This window comes from Neolamprologus brichardi, chromosome 10 (genome assembly GCF_056152115.1).
Source record: "Neolamprologus brichardi isolate AB-2024 chromosome 10, ASM5615211v1, whole genome shotgun sequence".
NCBI classification, from domain to species: Eukaryota; Metazoa; Chordata; class Actinopteri; order Cichliformes; family Cichlidae; genus Neolamprologus; species Neolamprologus brichardi.
In genome coordinates this window covers 12545542-12570815 of record NC_142113.1, presented here as the reverse complement: position 1 = coordinate 12570815, position 25274 = coordinate 12545542, and the positions used below count along the sequence as shown (strand labels likewise).

The window sequence follows — 25274 nt, the reverse complement described above, 5'->3', positions numbered from 1 at the left end:
TTTAAAATTTCTGCCATCTGACTTTGTAACTTTAAAATGTCTGGAGAGAAAATTAAAAAATGTTTGTACCCTTTAAACCACAAACCTCCAGATACTACACTTCCCATAATTCAATGTGACAGAATTTTTAAAACTTAATCCAGTTTTATGCAACCATGTAGATTTAATGGTGTTCCACAGGCTCACAGAATCACAGAATGTAAAAAGTTTCCCTTAAAGCAGAAATTAAAAGATAACTTAAGGATATAAACATATTGTTGCTTCCACTTTACTTTGAATTATTCGAAAATTAAAGTTATTATAGGTGGCACTGTAAATGTCCGAAACACAATGTTTAACTAAATGCTTACTCTGAATAGCTTTACCTTGGCTTCCTGTAACACTAGGTTTTTCTAAAAGACCCCTGATAAACCGTCACTTGATCCAGATCACTGCATTGAGAGTACTGACAGGGACAAGAAAATGGGAGCATATTTCTCCCATTTTGGCTTCTCTTCATTGGCTCGCTGTTAAATCCAGAACTGAATTTAAAATCTGTCTAAGTCTTGAATAATGAGGCCCAATCATGTCTTTTGCTGTCATATTATCCCAGTGGAGCACTTTGGTCACAGGCTGCTGGCTTACCTGTGGTTCCTAGAGTTTCTAATAGTAGAATGAGAGGCAGAGCCCTCCTGTGAAACAGGCAGACTCACCCTCCTTTTAAGATTAGGTTTAAAGCTGTCCTCTTTGATGAAACGTATAGTTACTACTTCATCAGATGATCCTGAACCATCCCTCGGTTATGCTGCTATAGGTTTGGGCTGTTGGCGGACTTCCCACAATGCACTGAGAATTTCTTATCCACATCCCCGTTCATGTGTTTATACGCCACTGCTGCATCTTCAAATCTTTGATTTTTTTTTTAGGGTAAGAAATGGTGAGTTTTCATTGTTCTTCTTCCCTCTGCCCAATAGGAGGCAGTGAGGTCAAAGATCTACTTTAGTGATGCATCACTTCCAACAGCACGAGACAGATTTATATCCAAAACTTTATTTTTCTATAGTAAAGAGATCAAGAGTTGGTATGCATGAATTAGAGGTTGAAATGGGGACATCATTTCAGGGCGAGCAAGAGTATCACAGCTGTATTTTTCTACTGAGAGCAGCGGTTGAGTATGACTTTCTGAGTCTTTTGGTTTTCTGAGGTCCGATCGAGTACAGGGGCTCCAGTCTGCTCCGTGCTCCCCTTTGGATGTTCCCCATTCACCCTACATCCTTATAAGGAAAAGAAATAGAAAAACGCAATTTTAAAAAAGATACATTACATTAAAGTGTACTCTTTGGGCTTTTGTCATATAACATAACATGCACTTCTCTCAAAATAAGCTCTAAGTCTAATACGACTTACATGTAGAGCAACAACGTGTGCCATTGGATTGTAGAGCTTTCTGCTTCTTATCCATATGAGGGCCATCATTAAGACTCCCTGATCCACGACATCCCCTGCTATTGTATTGCATACAGAGCTGTCACAGTTAAGCCAAGGTACAGTACAACAAATTCACATTCAGTTCTGTTGTGATTTGCATAGAGTCGCTTGTCATCTTACATTCACCCAAAGCTTGTTTGGGCACATCCACTTAAAGCTTATTTTCCTCAGTTAATTAATTCATTGACACAATAATAAAAGAAAAGAAAAAGAAAAAAAACAGCAACCTTAAAACCAACAACATCTGACAGAAGTGGATCTTTCACACTCAGAGAAAATCCACCCTTTTACAATTAAATATATTTATTGCGATTAAATATTTTTAACTTACGATCTTGCACAACTTTGCCTTCGTGTTTCCAAAGTCACAACAACAGCCTAGGAGTTAAGATCTGACTCTAAGGTGGATTTACTCTTGCAATCAAAACAATAATTTACCATAGTTGGAACATCAAATGAATATTGTCCATAATATTTCCAGCGCTTTGCTTACTTGCAATATGTTTTTCAAAGGTATTGAGAATGAGAAATCGGTTTGCTTGTTCTCTTGCTGAGAGTTAGATGAGTGCTTTGATACAAACACTCACATGTGTTCATCAGAATTGATAAAGCTTTTTAGGTGCTAATAAACTGTCACATTTGGAAAAAGCCAGGTAAGTTCAGCTAACTGACTTGGTGGTAGTAGCTTTGTGAAAGAGTGATACCAATTTTATCATTTTACTCACAGGAGGACAAGCAAATAAGCATATTTTTTTCTGTAACACTCATCTGTTGCCATCGATTGCCATCAAAAAACCATCATCATCATCAGTGTTCAACAACAGCCTTTAACCATCTGTTTGGTTAACTTAGCTGAACAATGGAAAACCAACACTCATATGGATAATACATACACAAAAACATACATCTATATCTTTAGAATGGCACTGTAATAGCTATATTGCTTTGAGCCATTGTTAAAAGACCAGAGGCACATAATTATTAACATAAGGGTAAGTTTCAGAAAGCCATCAAACCGTCACGTTATTTAGGATTGAGAATAGATCACTCTAGGATTACCTATAAATGTGGAGCGCCACGGTGATGGCAGACACACATACACGCCACTCCCCGGAAATATTATGACTATTTCATTGGGTCTGGTGCTGATTAATTCTTCTCCTGGTTCATCTTGTCTCAGGTGAACAGATGTCCCATTTTAAATAGTACTGCATAGCATTTTTAGCCCCAAACTTCAGCTTCCTTTTATTTTTCTTGCATTTACTGAGCAAGAGAGTTGGAAAGTTGGATTTAAATATTTGAATGCCTCCCAGTATTGCTAACATGTCACACTTTGTGCCACACAAACACCAAGCTTGTCCCACATTTAGTTTGTTGGGATCTGGTCACCCTTTACCTGTCTGGCACAGTCAGTGAGCATCATTTATTCCTGCTTGAACAGATTATCCCTGCCATACAGCCCCTCTACTCAACCTGCGAAATCCAGACCAACCAATTATATTCCCACATTATTATGGGTGGTTTACTGAGTGCACGTGCATGGATACCCAGTCAGTTTTTCTCTCAGCAGTGCGCTGGGTAAGAATTATTTATTGCAAAGAGTAAACCGCTAACTAAATGATTGCTTGTCAGTGCTTAGAAAAGCCATTTCAACAGGCGCATACTAAGCAGAGGGAATATGTAGTGCTTAACCTCAGACTGTTAGCACAATGAAGTTAGCGTGGTACAAAATGGAATTTACAGCTAACTCAGAGCTGATGCTACCAGTGTTGGTATAGCATAACATGTATTTCCAAAGGAACATCTTTTAAAGGCTTTGCCCATATTGCACATGCTTAAATGCATTGGTTATTTGTCTTAAAAGCAGCATTTGGAGGTCATTCATTTTTCTAGGAGGGGGAGGATGTTTCAGGGGATTGTCTATCCTTTATTTTAAGAAGCTTGTTGTGTTACTTTTTGTTTTTGATTTTTTAAAAACTGCTTTACCACATGTAGCCGTCCTAAGTGACAGACAAGCATAGAAGCACTAACAGGCACCTGTGTTTTATATCAAGCAAAGAGGATGAAGAACTGGGCTGAATCCTGCCGCATTATGTCGATACAGTCTTTGTGTTAGTTGTTTGAATAAATCAGACAATCTGAATGTTGTGTAAAAGGTTATACAGATATATTTACTGTTGTAAGTGAATTTGGTGTTAGTTAAAGGACGGTTCAGACCAGTTGTATTATATTGCATTTTTTCCCTGTTTCAAGCACCCAAACAAAGAAAGTTTCTTTGACTTCAGATGAAAAACAGTCACATATTTTTTTTTCAACTCTGGTTGTGGTAGCAGTTAATAATCGCTTCAGCAATGGACCCACACAGTATTGCTTGTGTACATTACATCACATCCTCATTTTACGATGTCATAAAATGTGCACATCAATTGTTTTTTCATTTTTCTTTATAAAACAATATACTGAAGGTTTTATCTGAGTGGTTAAAAAAAGAGCCTGCATTTGCTTTCCCTTTATTCAGTTTAGTTCATTTTTGTTTTATTAATATAGCTCCAGGTATCTCAGGGGCCTTTACATGATAAGGTAAGTCTTAAAATATTATAGAGAGGAACCCAGTAGTATCCTTTCAAGAAGCACTTGCCAACAGTACGTACAGTCATGCGAAAAAAGAAAGTACACCCTCTTTCAGTTCTAAGGTTTTCCATGACACGACATGTTAATAAACCATCTGGTTCTTAACAGGAATTTTATTACGTAAATTCAGGTGATGAAAAAAAAAATTAGTGGATCTTTAGGAATTAATATTGCAGTTAGGAGCATTCAGGTGTTTGTTAACCCAAAAACCCCAAAGAAGAAATACATTAGTAATGATCTTAGAGAAACAAACTGTTGCTGGCCATCAAGCTGGGAAGGGTCATTAGATAATTTCCAAACAATTTGAACTTTCCTGTGAGTAAGCTCATTCTCATGTGGAAACAATTCAGGACAGTTGCCAGTCTTTCCAGGCGTGGACATCCCAGAAAATCCACCCCAAGGTCAGACCATGCAGTGCACAGAGAAACTGAAACAAATTTAAGAGCTATATCTTTGGCTCTACAGTCTCAGTTAGCATGTAAATGTTAAAGTTAATCACACGACAATTTAAAAAAGGCTGAACATGTCAGTCCCTTCTCTCTAAAAATAACATAGCATCTGACAAACCACTGAAGTTCTGGATCAATGTCCTCTGGACAAACAAGGCCAAAGTGGAGACATTTGGCTATAATGCACAATACCACACAAACACAGCACATCAGCAAAAAACACCTCACACCAACTGTAAAACGTGGTGGTAGCGGTGTGGTGATTTGGCTGATTTCAGCCACAGGACCTGGATACCTCACAGTTACGGAGTCAACCACAAACTCCTCTTATTACAAAAATATTCTAGAGTCAGCTTGATGTTAAATGTGAAGCCATTTGTCTGACAGCTAAAGCCGTGGTCTACATTGGGTAAAGCAATGTACAGAATGGCTGAAAAAGAAACAAAAATGCTGAGGTAGTACTTAGGAGTGTAGAGGTGTGCAGACATACAGTGCCTGAATGCCTGCACATCTCAGTGGACTAAAGAATTCCTCTAAAAACAACATGAGAGACACTGACCTCTTCAATTTATTGCCGTTAAATATGATTGTACAAGCTAATGAATCATGTACTTAGTGTACACACTAAGTACATTTGTTACTATTATTATTGTTGTTGTTGTTGTTATGTCCTGATATACAAACATAGAACTGAAAAAGGGCGTACTTTCTTTTTCACATAGCTATATACTGTGTGTTATATTTGTGTTATACTGCCGTATAACACAAAGCAACATTTAAATTTGGTATCAATTGTGTATATAAAATAATACGTAATGGTCAAAGTATAAACACAAAAGAACAACAAATTATGCCGACAGATATATTACTATTTTTTCACAGCTTGGTAACAGTGTATCAGATTAAGACTGTAGTTGTGAATTGAATTCCCAAATATTCATTTAAGAACTTATTCAAACGTCTTGTTTTACAGGGCCCGTAAAATAATAGGAAATGAATCACTTAAACTAATTTCAAGTTCCTGAAATACATAGTCTTTTGTAAAGTATCTTCTTTCTTCATGTTGTATTGTGTTGTTGAGTCCATTTAAGCTCAAACCTTCACTGCTGTTGCTGGAGCAGTGACGTTGACCCACCCACAAAGACAACATGGGGATAATGATCATTTGAGATTTCTGATGTGTTCCACCAAGCCTCAATATATTACCTGTTTGTTACATTTCATCAGGCTCAGTTAGTGTCTGGATATCCTAAATAAGTCAAGTGTTAGTTGTTTCCCCTTTATTTGGTATTCCAACTCTGTAACATGCAACTTCTGTCGGTGCTGTGCTACTGGAAACTGAATTTCCCGGAGGAACCCACCCGAGGGATTAATAAAGTTTCATCTAATCTCTAATCTGCTACTGTTTATGTAAATTATGCAGTTATGCAAAAATGATGTGCACATTTTAAATAACATTGTTGTACATAATCTGGACAGTTACTTCTCTTTACACATTTGATATAATTTCCCTCTCTGAAGGCCACAACCAGAGTTAAGCTTTTAACTTGAACATAATGAATTTGCATGTGCGCAAACACATGAGCATATACAAATATCCAGAGAAGGTATATAAATATGAGCACTGTCATATTTATATACACTTGTTTTTACATGCACAGTCTCATTTCTTTTTTGGTGTTGGTTTTGAATCAGCTTTGGATCCTGAGAGGCCATTTTCTGTGTTGTCGATCCCTGATGAAGTTACAAGGCACTCCTTACTGCAGTTGGAGGTAAAAGAGACAGTGTTAAAGCTGTAGACACACAACAGTTCAAAGCTGAAAATCCTCAGCATGTACGTATACTGGCTGATCTAACCAACTGTGTAATCTAGTGAAAGATCATTGCTTATAAGGAAACTTACTTCTCCTCAAGCTTGGCGAGAACAAAGAGAGTGAAGTTCTTGAGCAGCATGAAGCCCATCAGCAGTGCGATGGCCCCACCCACAGCAGAAGCTATGATGATGGTCAGCGTGTTGTCCACCTCCCTCACTGCAGGCATTAGAAAATGACCAGGTAAAAACTGATGAAGGTAGCTAAACATGATGACATGTTGTTCAGGCGTTGTCTGTCTCAGGGTAACCTCCTGTTTTAGCTGATCTTGTGACTTTTGCTCCTTCTACATTTATCAGTCTTAGAATAACAAAAAAAGCTGTGAAAGGTAAATATGAAATTACATACATTTAAAAATATTTTAAATATATATAAAAAATATATGAAATGTCACCAGATTTCTTTTTCTTAACGGCACAAATATATGTTTTATTTTATGTGCGACCTGATTTATTTTGTAAGGAGGCCCGCAAGGGACATGGGAGAAAAAAAAATTAAGATGAACTTTTGCGAGATCTCACAAAACTAACTTGGGATGTAGCAAAACTTTTGCGGGATCTCGCAAAATAGACTGCATACTTCGCAGGTTGCATTTGAAGGCCGAGTCAGTGTATCCTTCGTAACCCAACCTATCCCAGAATTCATAGCGCGGCCCAGCCAATTCGTTTCCAACAAGTTTAGTTTTAATTTTACTCTTTGTTGATCACAAAATGAACTTTTAAGATAATTTGAGGCGTAAATGTAGCTGTGTAAATGTCTAATATCTGCTCAGTTTATCATGACATCACATATTTGCAAAAGTGTTCCGACGTTTTCAGAGACGTCTGTTACCCACCATCTCAAAGCTAGCGGGAGGACGAGGCCCACTACAGCCAGGGAGAAACCCCCCCCCCCCCCCCCCCCCCCCCGCACATCATGCCTCGACCTCCTGGTCGGCTTGAAGCTGGCGGCCTTCAAAGAATGTGGTCAAAACATTTGCAAGATCTCGCAAAACTTCAGCTCCCATGTCCCATTTTCTCCCATGTCCCTTGCGGAGCTCCGTAATTTTGCCTTCGACACATGCATGTTCTCTCTTATTTTTATCAGTCCAGTTGAGCATCTGGAAGACCACCCTTTCTGTGACTGCCTTATACACCAATCAACCATAACTTTACCATTATCTGCCTAACATTGTGTCATTTGCCTTTTGCTGCCAAAACAGTCCTGACCCCTTGAGGCATGGACTCCAATAGGGTTACGATGTACTGTAGCTATTTGACTATAGTACAGTCAAATAGCTGTACAGCACTTTGTTTGAAAGCGCTTTATAAATAAAGTTATTCCATCCATCTATCCATCTTCATCCGCTTTATCCGGGGGCGGGTCATGGGGGCAGCAGCCTAAGCAGAGAAGCACAGACCTCCCTCTCCCCAGCTACCTCTTCCAGCTTATCCGGCAGGCCAGCCGAGAGGTATAATCTCTCCAGCGTGTCCTGGGTCTGCCCCGGGGCCTCCTCCCGGTGGGTCATGCCCGCAACACCTCACCCAGGAGGCGCCCAGGAGGCATCCTTGTCAGATGCCCGAACCAAAAAAATGAACCACTGGCTCCTTTCGATGTGGAGGAGCAGTGGCTCTACTCTGAGCCCCTCCCGGATGGCTGAACTTCTCACCCTACCTCTAAGGGAGAGGCCAGCGAGACCTCGAGATACTTGAACTCCTCCACTTCCTGCCCACTCCACGGGGATGGGCAGGAACTCATCCCCGACCCGGAGTGGGCACTCCACCCTTTTCCAGCTGAGAACCATGGCCTCAGATTTGGAGGTGCTGATCCTCATTTCCGCTGCTTCACACTCGCCTGCGAACCGTTCCAGTGGGAGCTGGAGGCCTTCACCCAATGAAGCCAACAGAACCACATCATCCGCGAAAAGCAGAGATGAGATTCTGAGGCCACCGAAGTGAAAGCCCTCCGCCACTTGGCTGCGCCTAGAAATCCTGTCCATAAAAATTATGAACAGAATCGGTGACAAAGGGCAGCCCTGGCGGATGCCATCACCCACCGGGAACAAGTCCGACTTATTGCCGGCAATGCGAACCAAGCTCTTGCAACGGTTGTATAAGGATCGAATGGCCCGTAGCAATGGGCCAGACACCCCATACTCCCGCAGCACCTCCCACAGGACACCCCGAGGGACACGGTTGAATGCCTTCTCCAAGTCCACAAAACACATGTAGACTGGTTGGGCAAACTCCCATGCATCCTCAAGCATCCTTGAGAGGATAAAGAGCTGGTCCAGTGTTCCGCGACCAGGACGAAAACCGCATTGTTCCTCCTGTATCCGAGGTTCGACTAGTGGACAAACTCTCCTTTCCAGCACCCTGGCATAGACTTTCCCAGGGAGGCTGAGGAGTGTGATCCCCCAGTAGTTGGAACACACCCTCCGGTCCCCCTTCTTAAAGATGGGGACCACCACCCCGGTCTGCCAGTCCAGGGGTACTGCCCTGATCTCCACGCAACATTGTAGAGGCGTGTCAACCAGGACAGCCCTACAACGTCCAGAGCCTTCAAGAACTCGGGGCGGACCTCATCAACACCAGGGGCTCTGCCACCAAGGAGTTGTTTAACTGCCTCAGTGACCTCGCCTACGGAAATTGGCGGGTCATTCTCCTCATCCCCAGACTCTGCTGCTCCTCCTCGGAAGATGTGTCAGTGGGATTAAGGAGGTCCTCGAAGTATTCCTTCCACCGCCTGACAAGTTTCTCAGTCGACGTCAGCAGCGCTCCGCCAGCACTATACACAGTGCAGGTAGAGCACCGCTTTCCCCTCTTGAGACGCCTGACGGTTTGCCAGAATCTCTTCGAGGCAGTCCGAAAGTCTTTTTCCATGGCCTCTCCGAACTCCTCCCACACCTGAGTTTTTGCTTCAGCCACTTCTCGAGTCGCATTCCGCTGTACCTGTCGGCTGCCTCTGGAGTCTCACAGGCTAACCAAGCCCAATAGGACTCCTTCTTCAGCCTGGTGGCTCCCTTCACCTCTGGTGTCCACCATTTGGTTCGGGGATTACCACCACGGCAGGCACCAACCACCTTGCGGCCACAGCTCAATGCAGCAGCTTCGGCAATGGAGACGCTGAACATGGTCCATTCGGACTCAATGTCCCCAGTCTCCCTCAGAATGCTGTTGAAGCTCTGCCGGAGGTGTGCTTTGAAGATCTCGCGGACTGGGGCCTCTGGTAGACGTTCCCAGCACACCCTCACTACGCGTTTAGGTGCACAGGGTCTGTCCAGCGTCCTCCCCCGCCACCTGATACAACTCACCACCAGGTGGTGATCAGTTGACAGCTCAGCCCCTCTCTTTACCCGAGTGTCCAGAACATATGGTCGCAGGTCTGGTGATACGATTACAAAATCGATCATTGACCTGCGGCCTAGAGCGTCCTGGAGCCACATGGACTTATGGACACTCTTATGTTCGAACAAGGTGTTCATTATGGCCAAACTGTGATTTGTCCACTAACAAAACACCGCTCGGGTTCAGATCAGGGAGGCCGTTCCTCCCAATCACGCACCTCCAGGTCTCGCTGTCGTTACCCACGTGAGCACTGAAGTCTCCCAGCAGGACAACAGAGTCTCCAGGTGGTGCACCTTCCAGCATCCCACCCAGGGACTCTAAGAATGCTGGGTACTCTGAACTGCCACTCGGCGCATAAGTGCAGATGACAGTCAGGACCCGTTCTCCGACCCTAAGGTGCAGGGAACAAAGCCTCTCATCCACCGGGAAAAACCCCACCGTACTGGCAGCTAGCCGAGGGGATATTAGAAGACCCGCCGGGGATCAGTCCGCCAGGGCCTCCACTCCTGGCCTCCGCCCGGCACACAATGCACCCGACCCCTATGGCGCCTCCTGCGGGTGGTGGGCCTGCGGGAGGATGGGCCCATGTCCCTTTTTCGGGCTGTGTCCAGCCGGGCCCCATGGACTAAGGCCCGGCCACCAGACGCTCGCCCTCGGGCACCCTCCCCGGGCATGGCTCCGGGGCGGGGCCCTGGTAACCCTATCCCGGGCAGGGTAAACTGTTTTCTCGATGTTGTCTTCATAAGGGTCTTCTGAATCACTCTTTGTCTGGTCCCTCACCCAGGACCAATTTGCCATGGGTAACCCTACCAGGGGGCAAAAGCCCCTAGATAACATAGGCCCTGTTATCCCTGGGACACACAAACCCCTCCACCACGATAAGGTAGCGATTCACAGAGAGGAAATAAAGTTATTATTATTATTATTATTATTATTATTATTATTATTGTTGTTGTTGTTGTTGTTGTTGTTGTTGTTGTTGTTGTTGTTGTTGTTGTTGTTGTTAGTAGTAGTAGTAGTATCTAACACCAAGATGTTAGCAACAGATTCTCGAAGTCCTGTAAGTTGTGAGTTTGGGTCTCCATGAATCTGACTTGTTTGTCCAGCACATGCTCAACTGGACTTAGATCAGGGGAAATTGAGGTCAAGTCAACACCTCAAATTCATTGCTGTGCTCCTCAAACCTCTCCTGAACCTTTTTTTTTGTTTTGCAACGCAATATCCTACTGAAAGAGTCCACAGGGATTACCGCTTCCATCAAAGGGAGCACATGGTCGGCAACAGTGCTTAGGTCGGTGGTCATATAGATGGCAGGGCCCAAGGTTTACCAGCAGAACATTGCACAAAGCATCACGGTGCCTTCATTGGGTTGGCTTCTTCCCATAGTGCATCCTGGTGCCAGGCGTTCCCCAGGTTAGCAATGCATACGTGATATTAAAGGAAATGTGATTTATCATACCAGGCCACCTTCTTCCATTGCTCTGTGGTCTAGTTCTGATGCTAATGTGTCCATTGCTGGCATTTTCGGTGGTGGACTAGGGTCAGGATGGGTGCTTTGGGTGGTCTGTGGCTATGCAGCTCCATATAAACAAACTGGAATGCAGTGTGTATTCTGACACCTTTCTACCAGAACCAATGTTAACACTTTCTACAACTTGAACTACAGCAGTTCATTCGTTGGATTGGATCACATAATCCAGCCATGACCCAGTTGTTGGCTTTCCACTCTTCCTTCCTTGGACCAATTTTGATAGATACTGACCACTGTAGACCAGAAACTCCCCACAAGAGATGCAATTTTGGAGATCTGACACACCAGATCAGCCACCAGATTTGGGCCCTTGTCAAATTTGCTCAAATTCTTGCGCTTTCTCATTTTTGCTGCTTCTAACACATAAACTTTGAGAACAAATTGTTCACTTGCTTTGTAATATAGCCCACCCACTAACCGTTGCCATGATAAAGAGATCAGTGTTGTTCACTTCACTTGTCAGTGGTTGTTGGTGTTATGCACTGATTGGTGTATATCAGTGTGACAGCATGAACATTCAAATGACTGGTTCAATGGTGCAGAAAAAAAGCTGGTTTACAGTTTAACAATGATGTCCTTAAAATCTAACAGGATATATTTAACTTTGTAATGAAAGAAAAATAAATTAGATGACACTGTGGCATATGTCATAGACCATGACCACTCACACTCGTCAACCACTATGAGGTTGAAGATGGCACTATGGTTCTTGTGGTGCTCTTTGGGATTGCGTCCAAAACACGTGTACTGTCCCCCGTCCTCAAAGGTGATGTTCAACAACAAGATGGAGACGTTATTATGATGGTTTTTCCCCACAAACTCCACACGCTCCCGGAATATAGTCACATCTGGCACCACCCCCTCTGAAGGTATCACTGACTCACAGACCTGATGGGATCAGCAAGATATCAGTCATCTCAAAACTGCTGCTGACTGCACAAGTTAGAAAAAACCGAACAGAAATCTTTGAATCACGTGGAAGGCTTTTACCTTTTGCATGGTGCCGTTGTCATTGAATTGCCAGTTGAAGTAGAGATTTTCAATGCCAATACAGCTGGCATAGGTGCACGGCAAAGTAACTGTGCTCCCATTCACTGCCTGAAGGAAGGGAATTTTCCCAACAGACATCTCAAGGGCCTGAGCAGACCACGCACCTGAAAAGCAGAAGAATGGCAAAAAAACATGACGATAGGACATACACCAGTCTTACAGTGCAGTACCATAGTGTGAGGTCTGTATGCTGGTGTAATAAATTTTTTTTGTCTTGGTTATTTGCTTTCTTGCTGAGAGTTAGACTACACCTACCAACTAGTTGATACCAAGGCTGGGAAAAAGCATTTAAACAACTCTTTCTTTATATTTGTTTCAAGTTGTCTGTTTTATTTGTCATTTTTTAAATGCTCTTGAGCAATATTTCTCCAGGCTTTCTGAAGGTCAAAGGTTTTCTTTGGTTGCTTTTTTATTCAATTTTAGTGCAGTCCTTGTACCTAACCATTTTCATAGGAATGGTTTTTGTCACTGACCTCTGAATTATTCAAGCATAAAATATGTATCTAACTAAAAGGATGAACAATTGTTGTGTCCATTCATGGCAGAAAACTTAGAAAAGAACCAATTTTAAATTGTATTTTTAGGCACATTGTTACACACAGCTGAGAATAAAAACTAATTTGATTAGTTGAATCTATAAATGGCTTGGGGATAGAAGCTCCTCTTGAGTCTCTCTGTCCTTGCCCGGATGATGCAGAACCTTCTACCGGATTGCAGAAGTTGGAACAGTTTGTTGCCATCATGGGACGGGCCCTTCAGTATCTTCAGTGTCCTGAAGCGGGGGAGAGCAATCTTACAGCAGCGTTCTGCCATACGGATCACTCTCTGAAGAGCTTTTTGGTCCTTAACACAGCTGTTCCCAAACCAGGATGTGATGTTCTGTGTGAGGATGCTCTCCACAGTGCCTGTATAGAAAACCCTGAGAATTTTTGGAGAGACCCTGAACTTCCTCAGTTGTCATAGGTGGTACAGGCGCTGCCTAGCCTTTTTGGTCTGGACCTGAATGTGGGCAGACCATGTCATGTCTGAGGAGATGTGGACACCGAGATATTTGAAGGACTGTATACTCTCCACGGGAGCTCCATTGATGACAATGGGCTTGTAGTCTCCGTGCTGACTCCTTCTGAAGTCCACCACCAGCTCCTTGGTCTTGCCAACGTTCAGCTGGAGATGGTTGTCCTGGCACCATGATGCCAGATTCTTCACTTCATCCATGTAGGCCGCCTCATCGTTGCTGGAGATGGCGCCCAACATCACTGTGTCGTCAGCAAACTTCACAATGGTGTTGGAGCTGTGAAGCCATCCTTAATGGGAAACAGCGATATAAGGCTGAGCTATGGCAAATTACACAAGAACAGGACTGAAAATAAACTAGTCATATAGAGTGAGGAATCAAAATTCTTGGATCAAATCATTGTTAATATGTATAGACAGTGTTGGGGAGTAATGGAATACATGTACCACCGTTACGTATTTAAAATACAAAATATGAGTAACTGTATTCCGTTACAGTTACTGTTTAAAAAGGTGGTATTTAGAATACAGTTACTTTGTTGAAATAAATGGATTACACGGCGGTACTTCCTTGTTTCATATTGTCGCGGGTCAGGACTGTTTGAGTTTTGTTTGACAGCTACGCTCTGTTGTTCCAGGCGGCAGCGTTACGGTTGCCATGGTTACAGGGTGACGCTCTCTCTCTGCGTGTTTCCTGGGTGAGAGAGCGCCTTTTTGTTGTTGTTGTGCTAAGCTAATAGGCAGAATGCTACAGGTATAGCTCTAAAGAATGTAGCATCATAGGCAGTGTAGTCCGTGCTGCAGGGAGAATGGACTGCCATACACGTTATGTGTCTGTGAGCGAGGGAGGGAGAAAAAGGAAAAGTACAAGTTGTCATCGAGAAAAACGGGAGCTGGAAGCATGTAAATATAATAATAACCAATGCAGCCAAGAAGAGTGTCTGACGAGCCCAGCTGTAAGTAAGCTATTAAGACTCGACTGTACACCGTGTTCATGTTTTCCTCCAAAAACAATAAGTTCCGTTGGAGCAGCCTTTCAACGCCTCTCTCTGTCTCTCGCAAGCAAAGTTGACCCAGACAACAAAGTAAAGCTATTTTTTGGCTACAAGCCCGACACAGAACCCACCATTAGCCAGAGGTCCCTTTACTACGGTTCGGAGCCGCGGACCTTCAGTAACAGTAATAAATCACAGCAATAGTACATTCACGTAGTTGTAAACAGCATGATAATATATTAAGTAATCCAAAGTATTCAGAATACGTTACTCTCATTGAGTAACGTAACGGAATACGTTACAGAATACATTTTGGGGCATGTATTCTGTATTCTGTAATGGAATACATTTTAAAAGTAACCTTCCCAACACTGTGTATGGAGGTTGTCAGGATGAAGGTACAGTGAGAATATGCCATCTGCACCCCCTGGCTGGGAGACTCTGTGATGGTTTGGGATTTCATTTTAGCCAGCGGTGTTGGTGATCTTATCAAAACTTAAAAGCTGAAATAATAACAATTATACCAAACACACTGCCGATGCAGTAAAAGCACACATAAATAGAAAAACATGCAGCTTAACAATATAAATCATGAACTGCACCTCAACATTACTGAAGCAGGGTGGGATCATCTTGACAGAGAACAGAACAGACGGCATAAACATCCAAAGAAGAGCTTTGAATGTCCTTCAAGAAGTCTGGAGAACTATTTCTGAGGAATACTTAAAGAAATGAGAAGAAAGCTGCCAATGAGAAGTCAGGCTGTGCTGAAGAATAAAGGTGGTCATACCAAATATTGACTTTCAAGCTCATGAGTATCATAAAATCTCTGTTTTTGGCCTATATACTGTATTTCCATTATGTTTACACTTTTCAATAAAACACTGCACCAATTTTGCTTGCGTAATATAAAGGAATGAGAAGAAGAAGGATGTGGTTCAAGTCTTTTGCACAGTAATGTAAAATAGATTTGATAACCTCCACTAACTCATAGCATCTTATTTGTTTAATTTGGGGAAAAACACATGTAAATAAATAAGATAGACGCTACATGCTGGGGTGTTTTTGACATGGGAACAGTGAATTCCTGTAGAGATTTTAGTTCATCGCTGCTTTTAAGTCAAGAAAAAGAAAAGATTTTGTTTGATTTTGCGTAATATAGAAATTCATCAGCAATAAGAATTACTGATGGTTGGATTTTAGTTCATATTCATCAGAAATGTGGTATAAGTGTAGCACTTAGACAAGGGAAGTGAATAAGGGATATTTCCCACAATGTCAGCCCATCATTTACATTTCTTATCTTAGTTGTCAGTAAGAAATGTTATAATGTCAGTAACACAGATACATTTTCCTCAGTATCATGCTAAAACCGATTTGAAAACCTTCAACTTTTTATGTTCATGGGCAGGAGAATACATGTTGTGCTCTGTACTTTTTTGTACAGTAAAAAGAGATGCATGATTAATAATGAAAAGTCACCTTTTAGATTATTTTGTACCATTTTTAAGTAGATATACACAGTCACTGCTTACTAGCACTGCGTGTAATGGGCATGGATCACAAATTATTTATTCTATCAACCACTTAAGTTTTTATTTTATGAAAATATATTTAACACCACAGATATTATTTCTATTCATAGCATTAAACAATTCAAACCCTTGGTAAGAGAACACCATAATGTCCTTCCTGTGACTTTGCTGTGAAAACTGTAACTGCACACCAAGGACCATCAGCATCCATCAGCATCAGAGTGTGCTGTGATTATACTTTACATATTTCAATTCAATTATTTTTTATCTATTTATGTTCAATTTATGTATACCTGATACAGTTTTGGTCAAAAGTTAACATGCACTCATCATGGACATGCATGATCTGGTATTTTGGGGCCTTTAACAATTTCTTTGAACTGTTCTTTTATCAGAGTGAAATGACAGCGCACGTCTATAATGACCTTAAAACAGGGGTGAGCTGCTGCAAATTTTGGCACACGATCTACTTCCTTGGTCGATGCCCGCTTAGTAGATGATGGGAATCCCACTTCACTGTGGAAAGTGATGCTGGAGTTCCAGTAGTTTTCCATTCATGGCAGGCTTGAGCCTCTGTGGTTCCTGGACCTCTTAACCAATTGCCTCTTATCTGAGGGTGCCAGTTTGGGACTTCTAACAGACCTCAGCAAAGTGGTGACACATCTGAAAAAACTACAAGAGACCTTCCCAACTTGTGTAAATCTACAATTCTCCTGAGATCTTCACTGGGTACCTTGGACTTCCAATGTTCCAGTTGCAGTCAGTCATGACCATGAGTAGTTAATAAGCCTTTGCTTTGTCAAAAAAAAACCAAAAACAGTGTAGAACTTTCAACCCCACTTACTGAATGTTTTATGTGAGTAAATGTATATTTCTGGCCCAGTGTGAATTGGAGAAAACACCCAATCCCTGTTTTTTGTAAGTCATTACAGATGTAGTTTGAAGAAATCATAAAAGTCCTCAAATTACCTTAACCTTCATGCCCGTGATGAGTGTATGTAAACTTCAGACCACAACTGTAAGACATTTGAACTTAGCACTTGCTTTTGTGTGAAGGTCACAGACAGCAGATGGCTACAGTATATAATTTCAGCAGGTCGAGGACAGACAGAAGCTCTCCTCTCTCTCTCTCTGGCCTACACCACTAATGTGCCTTTTGCTTAGTGCTTCCTGTGAAGGATGTGAGGTAAAGTACATGCTGACAGTGTGTTTTGCAGGTTGGAGATTTAATGCAGGGAAACACTAACACAGACCTATTATATGATCAGTAGTTGCATGAGAGTAGTAACATGTTCTACACTCGCTCTAACATTTCTGTGATTCTGCCCTGTGGTTTGTGGACACTGTGTGCATAACATGCTCAAGGTCAACATCTAACAAGCACCATTTGCAGGAACAGGAAACACAAACTGACACAGCGAAAGACGGGGGAGGGGCACTGTAAGTGTGCATGCTATCGATTCACTCTCAGCTCACTCTTGCCCTGACAAAAAAAGAAATCACACCTTCTAATCGTTTCCTCAGCTGCTCCTATGCAGTCCAGCGAGCCCAGAAAAGGAGTAATGAGAGAGCAGCACAATCACTCTGCAGTCTCATGCGTGCATGTTTTATTTTATTCTTTTATCACTAGAGTTTTTTCACAGTATTTGTTTGATTTTATTTTCATTCTTTTAGCCCCTCTGCGTGTCCTTAACTAACACATTTTCCAGTACAAGGACACTTTTGCTAACAGTGTAGATACTGAAGCTGCTCACACAAGATCAGGAAATAAATAAAACCATCTTCTTTCTGTTTTATCCCTGACACACTGAAAACCTTCTGGTATTTACTGCTCTCTTCGAAATCCAACTACTGTACTTTGTGTCTTTTTTCTAACTGTTCATTAAAACTTGTTTCGTGAGTCTTGGTGTTTCAGATAAAAGTAGCACACTGGTGTTCCAGTTTCTAACCCACATATGTCAACATTTTCTTCTTCTTCTTCTTTTTTTATTAACTGATGTATGCAAAAAACCACCAACTACTGTGAGGGCTATGTGGGGACAAGAACAGATCATTATTTGAAGGTAAAATAAAGACGCATACTGTCCATGAAAATGACATATACCTTTTAAAGGCTCTAAAAATGAAGCCCATCAATGCCATAATGCTTAAGACATAAGATGATTTGTCTAAGTCATAATTCAGATAGTAATAATAACTCAGAAATAAAATAAAATCTATTTTCCATTACAGACAGTACCTACCTCTCTTTATCCTACATGTGGCTATAAAACTGTTATTCTCTCTGTTCAGGCTGTTAGCCATATCTTCTAAAGCACCTTACAGTACATCATATAATAAATGCATTACATAAGGCAAATATCATTCTGTACTCCTGTAATATAATCACTGTCCTGAGCTATGGTTTAACTGCTGTAGCATCTTTCTCGCTGCTGGCCACCTGCATTTGCAGATTTGGCCTATTGTGCAGTTTCCGCACGTGTTTCTTGAACGTTTCTTTTACATTGTAAAAAAGAAAAAAAAAGAACACCTGTGAAAAATCGCTGATCTGTTTATGAAAAACTTGGCCAGGCAGTGACAGTGACTCATCTGTTCCTGTGTGTGAATGTAACACAATGCAAAGAAAAGAATTTGGTATTAAAAGTGGGGAACACAGGATATTTATTGCAATAGATTCTTTTTTATGCACCTTACAGGACTTGAAATGGACTGGGACAATAAGGGAACCTTGCAGCCTACATCTCCTACACAAGATGTTTTAAACAAGGGAGCTTTAAATGTTTAATGTGTGTTTGCTGCACTGATGCCCCAAGAGAGGCATGAATAGAAATTAAGTTATGACTCTAAAAAGGATGTGGGTATTTCAAAGCACAAGTATCAGCATCAAGTATCAGCTCTGAATGATTATTTGAAGTGTCAAGCCACATTAGAACCTATCTGTTGGTTATAAATAATCTCAGGCTTGTACTGTTACTTTGTGCTTACTTGTAAAAGCCATCAAAACTTTACGACTTATATGAATTTAACAAAACCAGTTAGTTTACAAGACTTCCACCTACTGTCCTACTTCTACTCCATCTGGCTCAGAGCAATATGTAAAATGCAACATCATGCAAAAAAAACAACAACAAAAAAAACAAGGACAACCCAAACAAAAATAATCATAGTGTTTCTTATTTCTTACACAAATTGTTGTGCTCTGCATAGGTCAGAGATGAAGGTCAGTATAAGACCTAGAAATACAAAAGCATCATTATTCTACCTAAGCACATGAATAAATACAGATGTGAGGAAAAGATGAAGCTTTCTAACACTGCACACATCATATGACATAAAAAGAAAGACAGACATTACCAAGCAGCAAAGAGAAGACCAGGCCACAGGTTGTGTGTGGAGGGCCCAGCCTCACGGGATCAACCCCAATCCACCGGACCTCCATGGCTGCTAGAGCTGCTCCAAAACAAATGATGCTGCAGTATCCAACACTGGCCCCGAAAGCTAGGAGAATACTCTCTGTCCACTGGAAAAATCAGGAAGCTGCTCTGTGGATGCTTGTACTCCAAGTGTTGCACCTGCAGCTGTTTCAGGGTAGCACTCCTTTAGAAGGGACTGTCGGTTAGACAGTGGGCAGAGGAGGAGGAGGGTGAGGAGAAGGAAGGAAAAAGGTTAATTAACTAAAATCTGGCGCGATGAACACACAGGCAGTACAGTAAAAAGTTATATTAGTGCACAGAAAATGCAAGTCTCCTACACATACAATAACCTTTTTTTTTAAAATAAATAAATAAATAAAAATAAAGGATGCTGAGTGAAAAGAAACATGACTTGATGATAAGCACAGTTTAACTTTGCTACTGCCTACCTGCTCCTGCAGCTGGTGCTCACTCAGGGGCTGACCAACTGCATGCACAGCTGAGTCAGTGTGGACAGGACGGAGGCAGAGCAGCACTCACTGCGCAACCAGGGTTCACTCAAGGAGAATCTGCCAGGCAGCACTTTCACTGCAGAGACAGCCACATTGCAGTGCCAGCCAAGAAGAGCGACAATTAAATAAGAGAGGGGGGATGTAAGCAAAAAAATAGAAGTACCGAGAGACAGACATCCAGGGAAAACGCCGCGGCTCTTATCCCTCCTCAGCACAGCCTCGGTGAAGATAAATCTCCCTGTTCTTCTCTCCGGCTAACTCCCAACTTTTCTCTGTCCTCTCAGTTGGCTGCATGCCATCTCTCTCTTACCTCACCTCTGCACCCCCCCCCCCCCCCCTCCAATGCCCCAGACAACTCCTCGTCTCATTCACCCCCCCATTGGTGTACACACCCAGGCACTTTTGACAGTGTTTATGAAGCTCAGAGAAAAGTTCTGCAGTGCAGGGTGACGTGGAGGCTGGGTACGTAACCACAGATCTCCCAGGTCTCCTGTAAGACACACATTTAAAAGCTCCGATCATAAATAGTTCTTTCGTCGTTCTTTCCTGGGTAACACCATATTTTGCAACGTGAGAGATTTACAATGGGTGAGGAAAGCAGTAAAGTAGCTTCTTGTTTGCACAGACTTGTTTTAAAATGTCTTTTTCTTTTAATTGTAATCATTAAAAGCTGCCCCCTACTCTTATTTTGTTTCTTCTGTCGTTTTGTCTTGTAAGGTGAAGATTTCTTGCATCGCATTACCATTCAGAGCTATGAATTAGCATATTTTATGTGCAGTATGCCCTATTTAGTGCATACAAAGTCTCACTATCTTGTGTATTGTTATTTTGTTCTTTAATCTGCTAAAACTCTGCTGCAAGTCCATTATGATACACGAGTGTGTACAGTCATTTTTTTTTTAAAGCACGGCAGCTTCTTTGCCATAAATGTACAGACCATCAGTCAACAACAGCTCAGCAATGCCTTGTGTCAGCACTATTCACCGCAGCAGAAAATGCTTAGCACTTAACTTACAGATTTGATTGGTTTATTTATTTATTTGCCTGTCAGACTCCATCTGTTAGGTGCCTCTATGGTCACAAAAGGTTTTTCAAATACAAAAAAAAAGAAGAAAGAGAGAGATTTGTGAGTTTTAAAGAGGATGCAGCAGAGGCCATGTGACAGAGCTTGTCACCTGAGTCGAGGTACAGCTAGACAGATAGAGGACACAGGGACAACTCACATCTGCTCACATCCATGCATGCTTGTTTTCCGCTGCTGATAGTACTTTTTTAAATTTGGTTTTTCCGTTTACAAGAAAAAGAAATGGAGAGATTTACGATTCCAAGGGCTTTAACTGCAAGTATTTGCCTTACATGCTAATAACGGTGTTTTTGTATTTGCAAGTTGATGCTGTGATTATTGAGAAAGGTTTTATTTGGGGGGAATAACGAACTGCACCTTTTCTGTTTCTTAATTTACAAGTTCATACACTCTTTAAAATACATTGTTTTGTGTTAGTTGTGCAAAACTTCAGATAGTCAGCAATAGAAATATTATGTTATTACTGTTATTTCTATAGTATATGATACAATCAGTAGGCTTGGCGTTGCATGCATGTTGGTATGTAAACTAAAGTATTATTCATAAGAAGTTGAGTGAGCAAAGTTATTTCTTTGTGCTTGTTTAAACAGCGTGAGGCTGAATGGAGTAATCCCACGTACGTCACGAATAAGATAATCATAGGATTTCAAATATACACTAACAGGGATTACTGATGTGGATTATTCACGCCTCCATTATTAAACCCGTACAGGTAGGTAAGGTTTGGTGCAAGGTCACAGCAGGTAGAGTGGAGACGTTTCATGGGTGGGAGATAACGTGGGCAGGCTGCAGGCTCGCTGCTCTCCTCTGCAGGCCCCTCCACTGGAGTATCAATGCAGCAGCAGCGGGAACTCTTCCAGAACTGCAATAAGGGAAAAAAACAACAGCATCGTGCTGCAGGAAGACAAGAGAGCTACTGCAGACCTGTGCAGGATGACTGTAACTACGCAGAGAGCACGTCAATTTACAACCAGTACAGAACATAATTATATTGTATTTACCGGTAGACATGTCCCTCACATAATGCATTATGCCTTGCAGATGTTTTAAAGTTTACCTCAGGCTTTTAAAAGAAAATCTTGGTATCTGGATTTACTGCAGCAAAACACGTGACTCTGTAAAAATACTTCAGTACAAGTAAAAATCCTTTCCTGTTAGCCTTACTACAGCTCTGGTCAGAAGTTTGCATACGCTCGTAGTTCTTGTGTCTTTCTTGTTTGATACACTCTCAGTCTGAGGCTACGTGACATTTGCTTCACTGTGGACAGTGACGCTGGTGTTTCAGCAGTTTCCATAATGTTGCAGGCTTGAGCCTTGGTGGTTCCTGTGTTGCTGCATGACTGTGATGTTAATGTTGATGTTTAAATGATTTATTTGAACTTTTTACAGGGTGGAATAATTCTACAGCATACAGCCTGAAAAAGTTTGAAAAACTAAGAATTGAGGCACAAGATTGAAATGATTTTGGAGTTTCTCTAATCTACACAGGGTCAAAAGTATGCACACAGGCCAAAATATATACAAACATCCCCATTAATATTTGGTAAAATTACCTTAGCTTGATGCAACCACATGCTTTTGGTAGTTGTCAACAAGCTTATGGCATAAATCTACTTGTATATTTGACCACTCCTCTCTTAAGAATTGGTAGAGATTGTTTAAATTGGTTGGTTTTCTTGAACTGACCTGATTTTCAAGTGTAGTTTGTAAAAATTTCAACAGGGTTGAGGCTGGGGCTTTGGGAAAACCATTCTAGCAGCTTAATGTTAGTTTAGCTTTATCCATTCCAAAACCAGTTTTGATGTAATGTATGCCGCCGTGTTCACGCTCCAACTGTCTAGCTGTTGATTTGAGGCGAAGCTAAAGAATTTGGAGGTATTCCTTTTCCTTCTTACCCCACTTTGTGTAATGTAATAATGGATTGCATTTATATAGCGCTTTTCTAGACACTCAAAGCGCTTTACAATTCCACTATTCATTCACTCTCACATTCACACACTGGTGGAGGCAGCTACAGTTGTAGCCACAGCTGCCCTGAGGCAGACTGACAGAAGCGAGGCTGCCATATCGCGCCATCGGCCCCTCTGGCCAACACCAGTAGGTGGTAGGTGAAGTGTCTTGCCCAAGGACACAACGACCAGGACAGACAGGGCTGGATAGAGGATCGAACCGGCAACCTTCCGGTTACAAGATGAGCTTCCCAACCACGGTCGCCCCCAATCCCGTGTAATGTATCTGTACCACTTAAAGAAAAACAGCCTCAGAACATGATTATACCACTGCCATGCTTGACAACTGGTACAGTCTCACCTTTACTTCACTTTTATAAAACATTTTCTCCAGAAGTCATTTGGCTTGTCCTTGTGGGCAGCTGCAAATTTCAGTCAAGCTTGAAGCTTTCAATTCTGGAGCAGGAGCTTCTTTCTCAGCCCGTGGCTATGTGAAACTCACTTCACTGTGGACAGTAGTGATGGGTCGTTCGCGAACGAAATGGCTCTTAGAGCCGACTCTTTGAAGTGAACGACGCGAGCGTTTTTTTTTCTTTCTCTCACCCTCTCTCTCGCCCTTTTTTCCGCTAAACTCCGCATGCGCCTGTACTTTGCGTTGGGCAGAGGGGGGAGGGGCGTTAGTTACACTCGCAGTAGCACAGGAACAGAGCCAGAGAGAAAGAGAGCAAGGGACAACAAAGTCACATTAGAAAGGTATAGTAATCATCCACTGTTTTCAGTTGCAGATGATAAAGGATTCAGAAATCATACAGGCCCATATGACAGAGAATGTGCATCTTCTTTTTGTTTTAATATTTTAATTTATATTTAATTGTGTTGTGGTTTGCAGTGTTTTGTGTTGTTTCACGTTAAATTTGTTTAAAAGGAAAAAGCTGAAAATTTAAATAGTTAAAAGTTGAAATGTAAATAGTTGTTTTTTGTATTATATGATTTATTTATTACATTTTATGTGGAGTGAATAAATAAAGTATATTTATGGTGGCCCTTAGAGACAAAGCACGTACAAACTCCAAAACACGTAAAAACTCAGAATCACGTACAAAAGACAACAGAAGTGCTCCAGGATGCTAGGGCGCAGTGTTGAGCTTTTGTTACCTAGTGGCTACACAAGCCAGGAAGTATCAACAACCGGATTTGGTGTGTGGTAGTAACAGATAAATGAATTTTTTTTTTTTAATTATTTGAATAAATATGAGTGCTTGTCTATAAATACACAAATCATACACACATGCGTTCAATTGTGTAATTTAAGTGATCTGGGTAGCTCTGTTTTGGAAGTTCAGTAAACGCTAGAAATGTGTTTTGGAGTTTGTACGTGCTTTTTGGAGTTTGTATATGCTTTAGAGTTTGTACGTGCTTTGTCTCTAGGGGCCATATATAAACATATATAAATAAAACCACTTTTTTTTACATTAGTAATTCCTTTTCTGCATAATTTTATATTATTGTTAATGATTAAATAATTAAAGCAACAAAACAACCTGAAGAGCCGGTTCGGAGCCGAAAGAGCCGGCTCTTTTTAGTGAGCCGAACCGAAAGAGCCGGATCTCTAAAAAGAGCCGGAAATCCCATCACTAGTGGACAGTGATGCCGGTCATCCAGCAGTGTTCACTTTGTTGTTACTAGGCTGTTGCTGAACAGGCTACTCATATTCCTGATAAATATTGGCCAATCCAGTGAGTGCTGTGAGACAAATCCTTTTTATGCTTGCAAAGAGAAATTACAAGTTATAGTCATTCATAATCAGCAATGAGTAGTTAACAGGCCTTGGCCTTATCAAGTTATAAAACACTGTAGAGCCTTGTGTGAGTGTATATATTTATTTTCAGCCCACATGTACACTTTCTCCAAAATAAATTCAAACTTGGGCACCTTCTTTTTTTTTTTCATCAATTAAAATGTTTACTGTGTAATCCTGGAAAATGAACAAAGAAATCATTAAAAGTCCTAAATTACTATGACATTCATGCCCATGATGAGTGTACATATACTTCTGACAGCTGTAAGTACAGTTATATAAAAAAAGTAAGATTATTTCATAAAGTGCATTTCACAGAGATATTTATGTGCAAAGAGAAAGGTTAGAATGATGTGTACAAAAAACAGCAGTGAAAAGGTCTCAGTTAGCATGTGAAAAGCTACAGTTCATGACAGCACAGTTAGAAATAGTCTGAATATGTCTGGCGTGTTTGGAGAGCTTCCAAGGAGAAAGCCTCTTCTCTCTGCAGAGAACATGGCAGCGCAGATTAGGTTTACAAAGTTGCATCTGAAAAAGTCCTTTGAACAAACAAGACCAGAGTCGACATGTTTGGCCACAATGACTTTATCTGACATCGGCAGTGGGAAAAGACGGGAACTACTTATCCAGCTGAGAATCCAACCAGAGA

General features: G+C 41.6%; 1 protein-coding gene across 1 annotated transcript; it reads right to left on the bottom strand.

Moving 5' to 3' along the window:
* Positions 1 to 1416: 1416 nt before the first annotated feature.
* On the bottom strand, positions 1417 to 20051 carry scn4bb (sodium channel, voltage-gated, type IV, beta b). Its single transcript, XM_087847192.1, has 6 exons — positions 19732 to 20051; positions 19224 to 19478; positions 12266 to 12429; positions 11944 to 12163; positions 6451 to 6577; positions 1417 to 6307 (listed from the first exon to the last, which is right to left on the bottom strand). The coding sequence occupies exons 2-6, from the start codon at positions 19306 to 19308 to the stop codon at positions 6211 to 6213; spliced, it is 693 nt and encodes a 230-aa protein (XP_087703318.1). The 5' UTR covers positions 19309 to 19478; positions 19732 to 20051; the 3' UTR covers positions 1417 to 6210.
* Between the last annotated feature and the right edge of the window lie 5223 nt (positions 20052 to 25274).

Coding starts and splice junctions, on each gene's coding strand:
- scn4bb (XM_087847192.1), bottom strand. CDS start 19,308: ATGGAGGTCCGGTGGATTGGGGTTGATCCCGTGAGGCTGGGCCCTCCA. Junction 6,578..11,943: donor CCTCATAGTGGTTGACGAGT/GTGAGTGGTCAT, acceptor TAATGCCTGCAG/TGAGGGAGGTGGACAACACG. Junction 6,308..6,450: donor CTCGCCAAGCTTGAGGAGAA/GTAAGTTTCCTT, acceptor CTCCAACTGCAG/TAAGGAGTGCCTTGTAACTT.